This window comes from Haliotis cracherodii, unplaced genomic scaffold (assembly GCF_022045235.1).
Source record: "Haliotis cracherodii isolate W230 unplaced genomic scaffold, xgHalCrac1.p SCAF_21, whole genome shotgun sequence".
NCBI lineage: Eukaryota > Metazoa > Mollusca > Gastropoda > Lepetellida > Haliotidae > Haliotis > Haliotis cracherodii.
Window position 1 is genome coordinate 10,217,994 of NW_027266277.1, and position 19,042 is coordinate 10,237,035.

General features: G+C 40.8%; 1 protein-coding gene across 1 annotated transcript; it reads left to right on the top strand.

The window, feature by feature from the left end:
* Window positions 1–210: 210 nt before the first annotated feature.
* Window positions 211–16,246, top strand: LOC139470898 (uncharacterized). The gene is made up of 6 exons (XM_071253227.1): window positions 211–349; window positions 1,057–1,154; window positions 3,091–4,621; window positions 6,032–6,211; window positions 8,092–8,140; window positions 10,950–16,246. Exons 1-6 carry the CDS (start codon window positions 326–328, stop codon window positions 13,097–13,099), a joined length of 4,032 nt encoding a protein of 1,343 aa, XP_071109328.1. The 5' UTR covers window positions 211–325; the 3' UTR covers window positions 13,100–16,246.
* The last annotated feature ends 2,796 nt before the right edge of the window (window positions 16,247–19,042 follow it).

Below are 19,042 nucleotides of genomic sequence, written 5' to 3' on the forward strand. Positions count from 1 at the left end.
CAATAAAGATCATTTTCATTACTTTTCCCGCCCGACCGCTCGCCCCTCTGCTAAAACCTTGGAGATGAAAAACACAAAAAGAAGTATTTAAAAGACGCTCTTACGCCATGCACAAACGATGGTAGCTCTACCACCAAACCGATGTACCGTGAACCGGAAGTAAGACGAGGGCACATGACTGGGTTTGTTTGTCAGACGCGAGCAACCATGTCAACCTTCTTTCAAGATACAAACATGACTATGACAGTCTTTCAGTAGTGTAACCATACAACCCTTTGTTACAAATAGTCACCATTGGAACTCACAGATCATTCCGGGTTTGGATATGGCTCGGAAAAGAGGGCATCAGGTATATTTCACAAGGAAGATCATGTCGCTTTGCTCGCAACTAACTCAACAAAATGGCGTCCTCCATTCATTGGCATTCCCATGTTGATGTTTTAACCTAACAGCCAACATTTATTCCATCCAAATAATTTCAGTTTAATTTTGTTATGATTAAAGATTAACTCTTTGAGGGAGTGAGTATGGTTTTACGCTGCTTTTATAGCAATATTCCAGCAATATCACGGTGGGGGACACCAGAAATGGGCTTCACACATTGTGCCCATGTCGGGAATCGAAACTGGGTCTTCGGCTTGACGAGCGAACACTTTAACCACTAGGCTACCCGACTGCCCCTTAACTCTTTGAACATGATTAGAATAAAAAAAATGCATAAAATGTGATGATATTGTGTAAGAGACCGGTCATTTATAATCGGTGTGGGTAGGGGGGAATCGGGGAATATAACCTGACACATCGTGACATCACTGGAATATAAACCCAGCTCGCTCACTCATGAAGCAAGCAAATAAAAAGTATATTTTAGAAAAAAAATTATTTAAATTTTACTTACCCTCATTTAAACTGAAACAAGTATTCTTTTATTGGCCCTTGTTAGAAGACTGTTTTTTTATTTGATTGCCAGGAAGAAAAACTGTACACATAATTGATCATATGGTCTGTCTATGAATCGTCTGCGATAAGCTGGTGTATTTTGTGATGATGTTCCAGGAGACTGGTTGTAAACATGCCCTGCAGCCACCGGACAGAGGCAGGAAACGGCAGAAGCAAGACATCCAAGATGGCCACCAGGGAACTCTGCAGAGCGGGTTAGTGTCTGGAAAAGATGGCAGGTTTTGTTTCTTTAAAAACATTGGGAAGCATAGGTGTGCTAAGTTCAATAGGATGCTGAGTAAATCCTTCTTTTTCTCGGAGGGGTAGCCTAGTGGTTAAAGCGTTCGCCGAAGACCCAGGTTCAATCCTCCAGATGGTTACAATGTGTGAAGCCCTTTTCTGGTGTCCCCTGCCATGATATTGCTGCAATATTGCTAAAAGCATAATCACTTACACTCTTTCTGTGGAGCACTTGTTGGCCTAGCAGGGACAGGGGGGCATTTTAGAAAGAGGCCAAGGCAACAAATGAAATGCAATATTTCTTGAAATATTCCAGACAGTGCTGCTATATTTGCTAGCCCATAGTGATAGCAGAGCTGTCTGTCATCGGGTTGTTCATCTACTCTTTTGTCTCACTCACCATGCTTACATTCAGAATCACAATTTGTGGCACTCGGAAGTTATGACTCAATTCCCTCATTGCTCTCTGTTTTGGAAATAAGTTTAGAATTATTTTTTAAGTGTCTTATAACCATGATAACCCTTGCTATCTCCATTACTTTATCAATTATTTGACATGTTGTATGATAACTTTACTCAAGTACAGCAAACGGCCCATCTACTTCTATCCTTTGAAACAAAACTCTAAGTCGTAAATTGTTTACTGCATTCTGGAAGAGTGATGAAGGTGTCTGACAATGGATTGGAGAGAAGAGCTTCATAACCTACCATACATGCCATATGCACATCAAACAGGTGTGACCTGTAACAGGATCGGGTGGTCAGACCCGCTGACTTGGTTGCTGCATGTCATCAATCCTAATTCCTTGGATCAATGCTCATGATGTCAATCACTGGATTGTCTGGTCCAGACTCGATTATTAACAGACCGCCGTCATACAGCTGGAATATTGCTGAGTGCAGCATTAAACAACAAACCAAAACCAAAATCAATCATATGTTTTGTTTGTCGTACAAATTTTCTTTAAAATTGTAAACCACCCATTCTACTGCTGAGTGTTCCTGTTTACCAGGTTTTTTTGGCAGTAAAATTAGGCTTGGCCCGGAAATTCATGTGACTGGCAAATAGAGTACCTTATAAATCTTAGATGTTGAACAAAACATTGGCGATATTCTCATTCGTTATATTTCGAACAAAGTCGGCTTGTCTGTTACCATCAAGGTTTCCCGTTGTTTATTTTTTGTGCCAGGAAATCATATTTTGCTTTTCTTTGAGGTTAAATATATATTTGTAGTGACTTTGTCTTGAAATGATTTTAAAAAAGAGAGAAAATTGTGACTGAACTTTGTGTGAATGTTGTATAGATCTAACCAAGTTACTTCAGAGGTGAAATGAACATGATGTTGAAAGAATTAAAAGCTGGTAAATTTCATACATTTTTTATTTGTTTAAAGTTGGGACTGACAAAAATTAGGGGGGGCTGGTAGTTTTTAGAGTATATGCGACAACAGTATGTAGCTTTGTGTTTACAATGAATTGTGACTGCAGTCAACTGTGTGTTCCTGTTAGTCGGTGTCACTCTGTGTTGTGGTTAGCGAATAGTAGAAGCAAATTGCATACTGTCAGAGCAGGCTAAGTAATATAGAATATTCAAATTCTTGAAAGTTTATGTTACATATTATCATGTACACTCGAACCCTGTTATCTCGAACCAAGCAGGACCCGTGTTGTACCGTAACTTCGAGAGATACTCGGTCATTTGAGATAACGAGACATGAACATTATATAGTGAAGCGGTTGAGACCGGAGAAAAGGTTCGGGGTACCAGGGTTCCAGATAACGAGGCTCGGCTGTATCAACATGATAATGAAAGCTTAGAAAAGGAACTTTTGTCCAGTGTGAAGAAGAGTCACCTTGACATTAATTCCCTTACTTGTTTTGATGACACAGATATTTAACACTGGTTACAGGAAGAGCAGAGATTCACAAAAGCTGGAGACAAGCACTGGTTCAAGAACACGATCTACACAGAGCAATGAGAAAACAGCCTCCGTCAGTAGCCCTAGAACCAGATCTTCCATCTGTGAGAAAACAAAGCCTGTTTCTAGTCCTGAAGATAGATCATCCCATCACAGTGTGCGGAAGTCAGACAAGTTGTCAAGCTTACCAACTTCTGGTATCCAGAAAGAATTATTACCCACATCTAAGAAGTCTCCAGGTGGTACAGAGACAGAAGTTAATCAAGGAAAAACGTCTTTTGGTTTCCACGAAGAATTATTGTCCAAATCGAAAGAGTCTCCAGTTAGTACTGAGACAGAAATTAATCAAAGAGCACACATTGAACAGAAGCAAGAAGATGGAAAATGCCAGCAATCAAATTATGCACAATTAACTCCTCAAAAGAAATGCAGAAGGAAATCTACACAGAAGTTTGATGAACAAATACCAGGTTTTATGTCTGGACAAAGCAAAGTAGCTGATCCTGAAGATGAGGACACCTGGCAAAGGAAACCAAACATATCTGATCAATCTGACAATCAGGTTGTTGAATCTGCTGATACATTTTCTCTGACTTTGACCCCTGACCAAGGTCGAAGGTTTTCAGGTCGTGTAAGGAAACTGACTCAAAAGGCTGCCGAAGCCCGAGTGACATTCAAGCCCAAATTCCGCAGCAAAGCTACAAGTCCCAAAACACAACTCTCAAAGCCTGGGACACAACTGGAGAATGCAATCGAATTGCCAACAGCTCCTTTGAAACAAGTCACCACGGAAGTAGCGATTATCTGTGCTGACACAGTTTTAAATAAGGACAAAGAGGAGGGTGGAACTGGCAGTTCAGTTCACATGGGATCAGGGCCAACAAGTGACGATAACATCGCTAATGTTCAACTTTCGGCAGTCCAAACTGATTCATGTGTGTCTCCGTCTGGTGAAGTTGAAGAGACAGTTTCCAGCAGTGCTCCCGAACCTGCTCTTGGAAACAGTGACTCTTGTCCTAGCTCTCAATCCAGTAGTTATCCATCACATGAAACTCTTAATACGATATCTGTTCTCTACGAATCGGAAAATGTTCTTTCTAACAATCATTCCACTGGCTGTTGTTCCAGTTATCAGAACACCGATGAAGAAATACCAGAGAGTGAAAGCAGTTGCCATGGAGACTCTGGTGACCATGGCGATCATCTCTATAATGCCAGTTTACACAAAACCTTGCAACATTCAGTCTTATCCATGTCCAAACCTCTTGACCATAACAGTGTTTCTGTGGTAGCGGATAGGGGTGTTCAAGCCTCTTTGTTAAAAGACTCTTGTAACCGGGTCAGTACAGGTATTCAGGTCGACTGTAGTTATACATTGCCATGCCGACAGGCTCAGTTGGACAGCGACACGCATGATGATGAAGACCCAACATCAAACCCCCAGCAGTCGTCTCCCTTCTCCACAGGTCTTCCCAATGTGAATCTCGCTTCTCTTCTTGCCTTACCAGAGGCTGGAGAAAAGGTTTGGTTCAAACATATTATACTATATTTGACATAATAAGCGCCTAGGGAACTCTCAAAATTAGAAATAGGGGGCTCTTATTGGAATATAATTTTGGTGAAAGAGTTGAAAGATCGTAAATTTTGTGGTTTATGCTTACAGCCTGAATTGATACAAAAGAAAAGTTTGTGTGTATTATACATAACAGATGTATTTTTCCGGAACTTATTTGCCTGTAAGTAAGGGTGCATATAACACACGAGTGTGTATTATACACAAATAAATTTAAGTCTTGTGTACATTGAGCAATTGCAAGGGGTGCTAATTGGGATTGTTCACCAGCAAATATATTAGCAAATATTGCCGTTGGCGCTTATTAGAGCGGGGCGCTTATTACATCCAATACCGTATTCAGAGTGAAGTGGACATGGTAGATCAGGTACAAACTGTTCAACTGCAAATTAGTTTTTTTATTATTATTTCTTTGTTTGCTATTTTTAGGAGGCCAAATTAGCATGCTGTAATATAAACAGTAGAACACGGATATAACAAACACAGATAGAACAAAAATACGGATACAACAAACTGTTAGAAAATCCCTGATTTATTTCCTATTTATTATCATATAACATTAACGCACATAATGAACTCTCTACAGCGAAATAACGGATATCGCGAACTGATATCTGATCACCGACAAGCCCATCTACCACTAATTAGTGACGTGTATAGCAAACTGAGAAATCTCACTCAGTGTCAAGTGTCACTGACAACTGGGTGTACGCAATCAGCGGTGAATCAACACAATCACTGGTAAAAGTTCAACCTTGTTAAACTTGCATTATGTTAATCTTACCTGTCCATGTAATTGGACTAATCTAGTCTGTAAAACAAACAAATTTCATTCAATAATGTTAACATTAATTGCGGTGATATTGGAATGTATTATTCTGATAAAATAATAATTTCATATACAATTTCTTCCGACCATTGCATTAAAAAAATTTGAAGTTGTATCATTGGTTACTTTTTACCCTAATCACCGGTAGATGCGGGAGGAAACGTGTATAAATGTGTATGTGTATTGTGTTTTGTTTGAGCCAAGATGGCAGACATTTTGTAGAAGCTGGAAACCTTTGTTTAAGCATGTTTCCTCTTAGGATCGAAAGAAGAATGAGAAATGCATAGTGTGAGATGGGATAAGTAAATATATAGACAACTTATTGTAAAATTTACAATTGTAAAATCTTTCTAATATTTGTTTTTTAAAATGTTAACCATGTTGACATGTATAATTTTATTAGGGAAAATAAGATTGTGAAAAAAAGGATTCTGTTGGCCCAAACAACATGATGAAGTTACAAAGCAATGTAATGTTTAGCAGTTCTTCATGATGCCCCCAATGTATTATGTCAATGTTCTGTCGTGCAGGTTTTGGGTGGAGTCTCTGCCCTGGTCAAGGATAGCCTGCTGCAGATCCAGGGCATGCGACACTTCATCACCCATGACCTTCCCACCATGACCAGTGTGGCGTGCTTCCAAACTGCGGACAAGATCGCCATCAGCGGAACCATCCAAGGCGTGTGCCGAGCCTGGTCCATCCTCAGCAATGTGAGTGGGTTCTGTGTTCAATGTTCACAGAAGCCCCAGATACAAAGATGCCAACCCCAATCAGTAAAGAAATAGTAATTTCATGTGAATTGTAATGGTATTGTTTTGGAATGGTTGTCACCTTATAGAATCTCCAATGCAGGTTTTTGCCTTGAAACTTTCGTTAGGCATAGATGCAAGTGAAATGTATGGTCAAAATTTCACACCTTCTTTAAATTCATCATACGGCACTAATTACCATATTCGATGTAATAAGCACCCAGGGCACTCTCAAAATTAGAAATAGGGGGCTCTTATTAGAATATTATTTTGGTGAAAAAAAACAGAGTTGAAAGATCCTAAATTTTCATGGTTTATGTTGACAGCCTAAAATGTTTATATACGACAGACATAATTTTCCAGAATTTAATTGCATATAATTGAGGGTGCATATAACACATAATAAATAAGTCTTGTGTACATTGATCAATCGGAAGGAGTTCTAATTGGGATTGTTCACTAGCCAATATATTAGAACATATCGACTTGGGCGCTTATTACGTCAAATATAGTAACTGTTTTTCAGAAAGGCAATGTGGTGTTAGAGTTCAGAATTAACAGAATTCATGGGGGAAAAAAAGACAAAAATCCTAATGTGGGGGAGGACAGGCGTCATTGTGTAATTTTAAGCTAGAAATTATGATTATTTTGGCATCTCTGCAAATGCAGGCATCGTTTGTTGTCTCAAACTCCTGGGGACCAGAAACAGAGTTCAACTTTTCCTAGAGTTTGATGTGTCTAACTGAAACTTATTACCATCTGAGGCGTAGAACTAGAAGCATCTGATACATACCAAGGATAAGACACATTCTTTACTAGATTGCAGGGATATATATTTCTACCATTTTCTTGACTTTGATGATGCATTCCATATAGTGTTTAGGTCATATCTGATACAATTAGAAGTTGTGCTTAAACAAAAATGTTGAGTTTGACTTATGAGGGGAATTCAATAAGTTTTGCAACTTCAATATAAGACCAAGTCGCAGAACATCTTTTGCGCTTTTATTTTTCAATATAATCTCCGTTCACCTCAGTACACTTATTCCATTTGTCCTTCAAGCTTTTAATACCACTTTTATAGATATCTGCAGATTGGCCCTCTAACCACGCTTCTGTGGTAGCCTTTATGTCCTCGTCATCCTGGAAGCGTCTTCCACGTAGGGCAGATTTCATTTCCTGGAACAGGAAATAGTCACTGGGGGATAAGTCTGGGCTGTAGGGTGGGTGATTTAAGTGTTTGAATCCATATTCACATATGGCGGCCTGTGTGATTCTCGATTTGGGAACCGGGGCGTTGTCATGCAAAAGTAGAATACCATGTACTAGGGTAGTTTTATGTCAAAGTTAAAGAAGGCAGGATGTTGTGCTTTTCTGTATCATTAACTGCAGCAGAACTGTGTCATGTATGATGTTTACAGTCGATCAGTAAATATAAATCTGTAACGAAATACAAAATAAACTGGTGACTTTGGATGGTAAATTGTTTGGTGTATATCAGACCAGTGAAAATTAGGTTTGATCTTTAGCAACCCATGCTTGCCAGTAGAGGTGACTGACGGGATCTCAATTATGCAGATCAATGCTCATTATGTCAGTCACTGGAATGTTTGGTCCAGAGTTGATTATTTACAGGCTGCATCCATATAGCTGGAATAATGCTGAGTGCAGCATTAAACAACAAACAAAACTAAATTGTATTTTTTACGCAAATATGAAGCTTATCTGGAACTAAAGATAACTTGCTCATTCTCATGATTGCTATGATCGCTTATGGTATTTTTAAAAGAGTTCCTCACAGGAGGTGAATGTTTCTTAATTATGCTATTCCTGTATTTCAGATAGAACACCATATTCAACAGAGGGATTTAAAGAGTAAAAAAGCTGTCCGTGAGTAATTTCTGGATATCAATGATGATTTTTTACCATCAGCTTTGAAACTGGAACATTTAAGACTTAACATATGGTTAAGATGCTGTTGGGTAACAGTTGAATATAATTTTGTGGCAGATGGAGCCTAAGCTTGGTATTTCAGGGGCAGACTTGGTATCTATTTACTTCATTGTGTTCATGGTCGTGAGAGTTGACCCCCATGGGAGTCCGAACACCTCGTGGTCTAGTGGATAGAGAGGGGAAGGTCATGGTTTGATCCTGGGTCATGTCTTACCAAAAGATGTTAAAAGATAGTACTTGTTGTTATCCTGTCTGGTGCTCAGCATTAAGGGGACAGAACAGGGATGGATTGGATCGGAGTCAGTATTCTGTTTCTTAGTAGGGTATTCATTTTAAAACTGCGGCATGGTATCTCAGTGGGCTAGCACCAAAAATCGGCATCAGTCCGGACTAGTACAAGCAGCCACACATGCGTACATGCAGTCGCTATATAAGTGGCATTAAGTGCAGTAATCTTGGACACAACGTTAAACCCCATTTCACCTCTCTTCCTGATTCTGGGCTAGAAGTTGTCCCCAGCAGTCAATGCTGGTTGGAGAGGTAAGTGGATTGGGTGGTTAGACTCCGTGACGTGGTTGATTGTTTGTCATTGTACCCCGATCAGTGTTCGACGCTAACAGTGGCCTGCTGGTCCAAGTCTTGTAGTTCCTACCACAAATGCGTCTTTAAGGACCAGTAATATTAAATAAATGCTGGTCCGGTGGTGTAGTGTTATTTTGGGCTAGAACAAAGTAATCTTAGTTTGTATGATTTTTTAAATCAGTGATATATCGACTCTAAACTCTAAGCAACACCAGCAGCCTCAGCAGCGATAGAAACTAACAGTTTTAGTCCACTAGTCCTTATAATGATAACATATAGAGAAACCCTTGAAAAGGACAATTTTCTACTGGTCCTTTGGATACCTTAACTATTGGGCAGGTTGGTGCCAATTTCTAACGCTGCTCAGCATCCTAAACAACCCTGCGTGGTTCAGTGGTCACCTTCCTGACTGGTTTCTCATTCTAAGTACGCCTGCTCATTTGTTGTATGGACGTGATGAAGTATCTGGGATAGAAAACCTTTCTTGGTCAGCACCCTTGTGTCTAGTAGAGATCCAACAGGACCATTACATCTTTCTGTGTGTTGGGCCTTTGGACCACTGACAAACCTTGGTCAGCATCAAACACTGCCGATGGTGTGGGTCATTGCCTCACTGGATTGTCTGGTCCAGGTTCTAGACAGCTGGAATAATGCAACAAGATGGTGGATTGTCTGGTCCAGGCTCTAGACAGCTGGAATAATGCAACAAGATGGTGGATTGTCTGGTCCAGGCTCTAGACAGCTGGAATAATGCAACAAGATGGTGGATTGTCTGGTCCAGGCTCTAGACAGCTGGAATAATGCAACAAGATGGTGGATTGTCTGGTCCAGGCTCTAGACAGCTGGAATAATGCAACAAGATGGTGGATTGTCTGGTCCAGGCTCTAGACAGCTGGGATAATGCAACAAGATGGTGGATTGTCTGGTCCAGGCTCTAGACAGCTGGAATAATGCAACAAGATGGTGGATTGTCTGGTCCAGGTTCTAGACAGCTGGGATAATGCAACAAGATGGTGGATTGTCTGGTCCAGGCTCTAGACAGCTGGAACAATGCAACAAGATGGTGGATTGGATGTCCAGACAGACCATTAAGCAAACAATTGTTGATTGTGTCTCATTGTTGTCCAATGTGATTGTGAAGTACTGATGCTAACACCCTAACCACAGTTTACTTGGTAAATGCTTAATTACTTGGCATCCACGATATTTATGTCTTGGAATTGGCTGAAAAGTCCATACTGCCTGTTTGGTCAGATCATGTTTTGAGCCTTTTGGGGATTCAGGGGCTGAATACATCCCGAGTAACTCTGTTGTGTTGTAGTGAGTATGATTTTATGTCGCTTTTACCAATATTCCTGCACTATCACGGCGGGGAACGCCAAAAATGGGCTTGACAAATTGTACGCATGATGAGAATCGAACCCACGCATTCAAAGCATGACGAGCAAAAGCTTTAGCCACTGGGCTACCCCACTGCCCCCTATTGTGTTGTAAGAGGTGATTGAAATGAAAGTGTCTGTGATTGTTGTTCATGCTATCAACCACTTCTTTGCCTGTCCCAGATTATCCAGAGGCAATCATTAAATAGGAAGAGTTCAGCTGAAACAATATTCACTCACTTATTTGTAAGAACAAAACGTCTACAGATCAGCTGGTCAACTTTGAGATGATAATGATTTTATATTGATTGACGACTAAAAAGAATTGTGTAATTATATAAGACCCATGAAGATCAAGGTTAGAATTGGTCTTCAGCAACCCATGATTGTCTTAAGAGGTGACTATGCTTGTCAGAATGGGATCAGGTGGTCAGGCTCCCAATTACATAGATCAGCGTTAGAAATCGGCACTAGTCCTGTAGTCCTTGCCAAACTGCCCAATAGTTAAGGTATCATAAGGACTAGCAGAAATTTGCCATTTTTAAAGGTTTTGCTATATGTTATCATTAAAAGGACTTGTAGACTAAAAATGTTCGTTTCTACCGCTGTAGATCGATGCTCATGATGTCAATCACTGGATTGTCTGGTCCAGACTTGATCATTTGCAGACTGCCATCATATAGCTGGAATATTGCTGAGTGCAGCGTTAAACAACAAACAAACAAAGATTGATTGTATTAAAATGAAATAACAAAATTTAGTATGTGTTGATTTCTCTCCTGCAGAAATTCAGTGGATAACAAAGGCTGGAGTGAAGAAGGTTATCGAGTTCAAGCGTCCAGTAGGTGATGATTCTGTGTCCCCAACCAAGTCTCCCAAACCTCTGACTGTTATGGTTGACATCAAGACACCCGAGAAAAGAACAGAATCAGCGAACATGCCAATCTCTCCACTCAGGAAATCTCCCCAAACACATTCCACCTCAGACCAGAATAATTCTAAAGGAAACATTCCGGATCTCTCTTCCAAAAAGCAAGTTAGTTTGTTGTCTGGAAAGTCTTATTCTTACCCTCTCGTGGATGGACTTCCTCTGGCAAAAGATGGTGAGAAGCAGACAAAAGATGCAGATGTGGGATCTGATGGAACTGAGACGGAAAAGCAGACGTCATGTGCACCAGATCTTGCAGATGACAAGACAGCTAAAGCAGACGGTCGAATGGAACCAGTAGCTCATGAGGACAATGGAACTCTTAACAATATTGATATAAAGAATTTGATTAAGAAGAAAATTAAAGCAAGTTTGGAGAGAAATGAAGAAGAGACTCAGACTGATTTGCAAGATGACTTATCCGATTGTGGTTATGATGATGATGTTCATGATGAGGACAGAGATAGTAGCGGGGTAGATGCAGAGAGAGTAATCAAGGTTGAGAAGACTGCTGAAGATCATGTCCAGCAAGGCGACACTGTCATCTATAAGGGGCGGGACAGGAACGACTGCATGATCATGGTTACGAAACGCGGTGAATACGTTTGTGAATACTGTCCCGAGACCTTCCCTACAGAAGATGATCTCGCCTCCCACAAAGTTCACGAACATGACATTGATGAAGCTGCAGAAGAGAGTAGATCATTTGTGGAATGCAAAACTTGCTCACAAAGGTTCCGGTGTCATTTGGAACTTCATCGACATCAACGTCGGGCTCACAGTCTCGTCAGTCTGCTGCCCAAGACCGAGCCATCTGTAAACCATTCCTGCAATGTCTGTGGTAAGAAGTTCTCTGAAAAACGCTACTTGACGACACATTTAAAACGCCACACTGGGATCAAGAAACACAAGTGTGATACTTGCGGATGGAGGTTCTTTGAAGCTCACAAACTAAAGTTTCACCTGGAGACACACAAACGTCAAGAGGACCGTCAACTGCCATACCGCTGTGTCATATGCCTGCGTCAATATCACAACCGTCAATCTTGGAATGATCACATGAACACCCATACTGGAGCCAAGCCTTACAAGTGTAATGCCTGTCCGTCAACATTTGCCCATCGTATTGGTCTCCACAGACACAAACTCACCCATGAGAAAGAGTGTCCATTCAAGTGTCCCTATTGTAGTCGTGGTTTCAAGGTCAAGGCCAACCTTAACGCACATATTACAATGCATACCGGCATCAGCAAGCACACATGTAATGCTTGTGGGAAGGTGTTTACCGTTGCCACCTCGCTCCGTCGTCATAAGTGTCAGCCAATTAGCTCGAAACAGGCGTCGCCCGAGAAGGAAACTGAAGAGCAGTACACCTACATGTGTGGTGTTTGTAACATGACCTTCCAGACCCTTGAGCTGGCGGAGACTCATTCCCTGGCCCATGTAGATGGCGCCACCGGGGATATGAGTCTGGTTGGGGTCCAGGTAGAAGAGGTAACTGAAGATACCGATTTTGCTACTTCTGGTTCTATGGATGCTTCTACTACTTACATTGTACATACCGATAGCAATGGACAGCCTGTAACTGCTAGCGATATTTCAGCTATTATATCGTCTGTCGAAAAGAATATTGGTCAAGATGGCGATTCTTTGGTTGACGAGGCAGAGAAGATTCACATTGCGGCGAGCACTTTGGCAGATTTGTCAACGCTGTCGAAAGACGTGGAGACTTTAGGAAGAGGGTCTGTGGATTCTTTATCCCAGGAATTGGTGGACGGGACATTGCACAAAACACACACAGCAGCAGATGCAGCCCAAGTCAACATGCATGATACAACAAATGTAACCATGGTAACAGGACAGGATACAGTTGCTATGGCAGTGGTAACACCCAAGACTGGGACCCAGGAAACTACAAGAATGCTACAACGTGATGCAGCAGGCAAGACCGTGGGGTCACAGGGTGCAAGCAGGGGTGCAACAGAAACAGATGCTGAGGATAACTAGATACTGAGACATAGATGTTTTTACCTGTTCAGGATACCACAGGTAGGAAGAGCTCCATGCCTTGAGGTGGCGCTGAAACACACTTCTGTGTCTTGAGGCAGAGCTGAAATGATTCTTTGTCGTCAGGAAGAGCTGAAACACACTTCTTTGTCTTAAGGCAGAGCTGAAATGATTCTTTGTCATGAGGAATAGCTGAAACGCAGTTCTGTTTCATGAGGTAGAGCTGAAATGATTCTTTATCTTCAGGAAGAGCTGAAACACACTTGTGTCTTGAGGCAGAGCTGAAATGATTCTTTTTCGTCAGGAAGAGCTGAAACTCACTTCTCTGTCTAGAGGCAGACCTGAAATGATTCTTTGTCACGAGGAAGAGCTGAAAATCACTTCTCGTCTTAAGGCAGAGCTGAAATGATTCTTTGTCATGAGGAAGAGCTGAAACGCAGTTCCATGTCATGAGGCAGACCTGAAATGGTTCTGCGAGGAAGAGCTGAAACGCAGTTCCGTGTCTTGAGGGAGACCTGAAATGGTTCTGCGAAGAAGAGCTGAAACGCAGTTCCGTGTCTTGAGGCAGACCTGAAATGATTCTGCGAGGAAGAGCTGAAACGCAGTTCCGTGTCTTGAGGCAGACCTGAAATGGTTCTGCGAGGAAGAGCTGAAACGCAGTTCCGTGTCTTGAGGCAGACCTGAAATGGTTCTGCGAGGAAGATCTGAAACGCAGTTCCGTGTCTTGAGGCAGACCTGAAATGGTTCTGCGGGTGTCTTGAGGCAGAGCTGAAATGGTTCTGTAAGGAAGAGCTGCCACAGAATGTGTCTTGAGGCCAAACCAAACTTGGACCAAATTTAAGTGATTTGTATGAAACAAGCTGAGGGCAAAGTTATACACTTATTGACACCAGCAGATGACAGATTCCTGAATGTATGCTGAATCAGAAATCAGATGGTGTTGGAACATGTAGAACCTAAAAGAATCTAAATGCAAAGCAATTGTGAATCACAAACCGACATCCGAAGTCAGACATGCTAGATATGTTGCAGGAGACACAGCTTTTCACTGCAACAAACAGCAGAAGTCACTTAGGTCAGTTTCTGGAGATGTGCAAGTCGTCATTTATAGGACTATTATGAGTCAGCTCAATGGTTTCTGACATTCATAAGTGACAAAGCACTGCACAGCACTGCACAGCAAATCAGTGCGCGTCTAGGTACGACAAGTGATTCCTGTCTGATCATGATCAGGAAGTGAGGACATCCAAGGACCAGGAGAGGGGTTTAAATTGGATATGCAATTATTGTTGACGCTTTAGATTGTGATACAGTGATTCCTGTTATGTGGTGGTGTATGTGAAAGATATCTCATGAAGTATGCATTGTATAGTACTTGATGATGCAATAACTATCATGTAACTGCATCAAAAAGATTTTATGTCAAAACATTCAAATATTCGTTAAATGAATCCTATGCAGAATGAAATAATCTTCATTATCTTAAATGGCAGCATTGTAATTGGTACAGGTCAGCTTCTATGGAACAGAATAGCTAATGGAGCTGAGATGATATACAAGTCGCGATTCATATTACAAGAGTGAAATCACGATACAATATGTATCATGATGCAGAGAAAATTCTCTGTAGAGCGGCCAGTGACATTGGTGAAAAATTTACTTTGCACAGCCAAAATTAGTTTCAGCTCACCTGACTGAATTTCATGTGAGCTTATGTCATAGGCTGTTTGTCTTGCGTCTATTGTGTGTGTGCTTCGTCCTCAAAAAAACACTGGACCAATTACACTGAAACTTCACGTTTGTTCCCACAAATTATGACATTCAAATTTGTTCTTGATCTTAGAATCTGATTTTCAAAATGGCCGCCATTACAGCCATATTAAAAAAACATTTCTGTTAAAAAATGTAAGGAAATTTGGTACGTGTTGTTAGTAGAGGGAATTTGCATGTTCCAGATATATTTGTTTTGACCTGACCATGGTCTAATTTCTCACAAAATGTGCCCCGAGGTCTGTAAACATCATCTTTGAAGAAACCGCTGGGCCAATAAAGCTGACACTGCACATGCTTTTTCCCGACCAGTGACAACCCCTGAATTTGTTCAAGAGGTCTAAATTTGAGTTTCAATATGATTGCCAGAACAACCTTTTTATTGCCATTGCGAAGCCATTTTGTGTTTAAAAATGTAATGAAAATTTGCATATGTTTAGTAATTTTAGTAGTGGGGCTAACATATATGTTCCAATTTTTGTGTGTGGTATCCTAAATTTTGAAATTGATTTGACCTTAATGTTCTGACCATAGTTCTTAAATAAGCAAAAAATGCATATTGGGTTCTTAAACATCTTCTCCTCTGAAATTAGTTTTTAGTCCTGTATATTTATTAGAAAATATTTGAATATCAATTTTGCAGCAACTTTTATTAAGTTGGCAGCCATTTTTAAAAAATCTCTTTTATGGCCATTACTCTACCATTTGTGTTCAAAATGGAATGAAAATTGTAAACCTTTTCTCATCTAAAATTGCCAGAGCAAGCTTAACATTGGCATTTGTGTATGTATGTTCTATTATGCTGACATAATATTTTGTTCAGTTCAACTGCAGGACTACATACCCAGGTGAGCTACAGTGCCATGGCACTATAATTATGCCGTAAAAGGCGACTTTGCTTGTCATAAGAGGCGACTAATGGCATCGGGTGGTCAGACTCACTGACTTGGTTGATGCATGTCATCAATTGCATGGATCTATGCTCATGATGTCAATCACTGGAATGTCTGGTCCAGACTTGACTATTTACAGAACGCCGTCATATAGCTGGAATATTGTTGAGTGGGGCGTTTAACAACAAACAAACTTACAAACATGATGTGTAACTTTCATTGTTCCATAGCAACACATCAAACTACAACCCGATAGTCAAAATCAAAACTTGATGTAACTCCTCCCCCAAACACAGTACCTTGTAATAGCTGTCCAACAGAATGAAAAGAAGGTGTGATCTGTATATTTTAAATGTGTTGTATATCTCTACATTTGTTATAAGCATATTTGCTGTGTATATGAAATGTTTGAACAAGTTAAGCAATATGTTGGTATCCGTTTCTGATGTTACCATGGTTACAGAGGTAATGAAATATGGATACCTGCCAGTACCATGAGTGCTCTTTGGTGCAGAGTTTTGTTACAGTTAGAATAAATTCTATACAACAATTTGTGTGAAGTATTTGCCTCTTGTAGATGATGTCTTCAGTAGGGACCGCCTCAGTGCATCTTCCTGAGGCAAGAGCGAGTCTTAACTGACTATTAAGGTCAAGTTTCGACAATTGCCCAACTAGACTTTCCAGGCTCAATTGTTGCGCAACCAGTGGCTATTACGAGTTATGTCCCTTCAGATTCAACACTCATATCACTTGCATTTGCCCCAAACAAAAATGTGGCCCCCAATCAAGTCAGTCTGATCGATAATCAAGATATATATTGTAATAAAATGGGTCTTGATTAAAAACATGAAAAGATTTGCAAAACATCTGTCGACGCCCAGTTGGTAGTACACATGCTTTGCAAATGCTGCAGTCAACCGAAATCTGCATGTTGAACATGTTGTTTACAAACCGGATGTCTAGTTGGTTACGATTTTGATTGGACTATGCATAAACTTGTTTGCCCAGCCAAAAAGTAATTCCAGACTTCCAGCCTAGTTCGGCAAGGTTGGAAACTGGACTTCTATAGTCAGTGAACTCTTTTGCTTCGGAAGGTGGCCTCAGTGATTTAATAGATAGAACGTCGGCTCAGAGAACAAAAGGTCGGGGATTTCAATCCCTTGTCGTGTCATACCAAAAGATGTTAGAAGATGATGCTTGTGCTACCCAGTCTGGCGTTGTGTATTAAGGGGATAATACAAGGACTCAGTAGGGTATCCATGTCAGCTGGTATGGTATCTCACTGAGCTGGCACTGTATAACCAGGATTAGTCCAGGCTACTGCAAGTAGACACACACAAACACACATGTGCAGGCACATCACAATATAAGTGCTATAATCTCAAATGTGAAACCCCATTTCACCTCACCTCAATTAGGATACAGCAACATCTTTAGTAAATCCCATAATATGCATTATGTTCTGTTACACTATGAAAACACAATCTTCATGGCCGTCCATGGGTTTTAGTTGATAGTTTCAAAACATGATTATGACAGATGTATACAATTTTATGTACTTTCTTACATTCGATCCTCTGCAACAGACCCATGAAGAATCCAGGGTAGAATAGGTCTTCAGCAACCCATGCTTGCCGTAAAAGGTGACTATGCTTGTCGTAATGGGATCAGGTGGTCAGGCTCACTGACTTGGTTGATGCATGTCATGGATCCCAATTACGTGGATCGATGCTCATGATATCAATCACTGGATTGTCTGGTCCAGACTCGATTATTTACAGACCGCCGTCATATAGCTGGAATACTGCTGAGTGCGGCGTTAAACAACAAACCAACCAACCTCTGCAACAAGAATTATTACATTCCACTGCAACCAGAATTATTACATTCCTCTGCACCCAGGATTATTACATTCCCCTGCAACCAGCATTATTACATTCCTCTGCAACCAGCATTATTACATTCCCCTGCAACCAGGATTATTACATTCACCTGCACCCAGCATTATTACATTCCTCTGCAACAACAACTATTACATTCCACTGCAACCAGCATTATTACATTCCTCTGCACCCAGCATTATTACATTCCTCTGCACCCAGAATTATTACATTCCACTGCAACCTGCATTATTACATTCCTCTGCACCCAGCATTATTACATTCCTCTGCAACCAGAATTATTACATTCCTCTGCAACCAGCGTTATTACATTCCCATGCAACCAGCATTATTACATTCCTTTGCAACCAGAATGTTTACATTCCACTGCAACCAGCATTATTACATTCACCTGCAACCAGCATTATTACATTCTCTGCAACCAGCATTATTACATTCCTCTGCAACCAGAATTATTACATTCCCCTGCACCCAGCATTATTACATTCCTCTGCAACAAGATCTATTACATTCCACTGCAACCAGCATTATTACATTCCTCTGCAACCAGAATTATTACATTCCACTGCAACCTGCATTATTACATTCCCCTGCAACCAGCATTATTACATTCCTCTGCACCCAGCATTATTACATTCCTCTGCACCCAGCATTATTACATTCCTCTGCACCCAGAATTATTACATTCCTCTGCAACCAGAATTATTACATTCCACTGGAATTACATTCCTCTGCAACAAGAATTTAGCTAGACCTGCTCAGAGGTCAGACAAGTTGGCAGCAATGTCAGTAAAAATTTGAATGAAACATTTCTTCTCATTTCTTCAGAATTTTTAAAAATCAGAACATTTATAATATCCATTCACCAGTGCATCCAGGCATAAACTTCCAACAGTGCCACCAAACATTATTTCATGCCAGCAGTGTTTGAAATAATTTTAAAACCCATCAAGACAGTCGGGCAGGTGAACCATAAATGTTACCTTCCCACATTCAGACATTATAAATATTAAAAAATCACATCATGATTTCGTTGAAATAATGCAAACAATAACCAGGGAATCTACGGAGAGGGATAATAAAACTGAATACGTAGTCTTAAATCATCTGCCAGACAGTCGGGCAGGTGGAGGAAAATTTCATGCAGCCCGACAGAAAAGTTGCCAGCCACGGGCAGGCCGGCAGTTATTTTGTATGGTGAGTGAGTGAGTGAGTTGGGTTTAATGCCGCTTTTAACAGTATTCCAGTTATATCGCGGCATGTCGTATGCGAGGAAAGTGATGCAAATCTCAGACGTTTACCACTTCGGTGAAACCCAAGTTCTTAGAAACAAAATCCGGGGGAACCGGGATTCAAACCCACAATCATAGGTTTCTGGC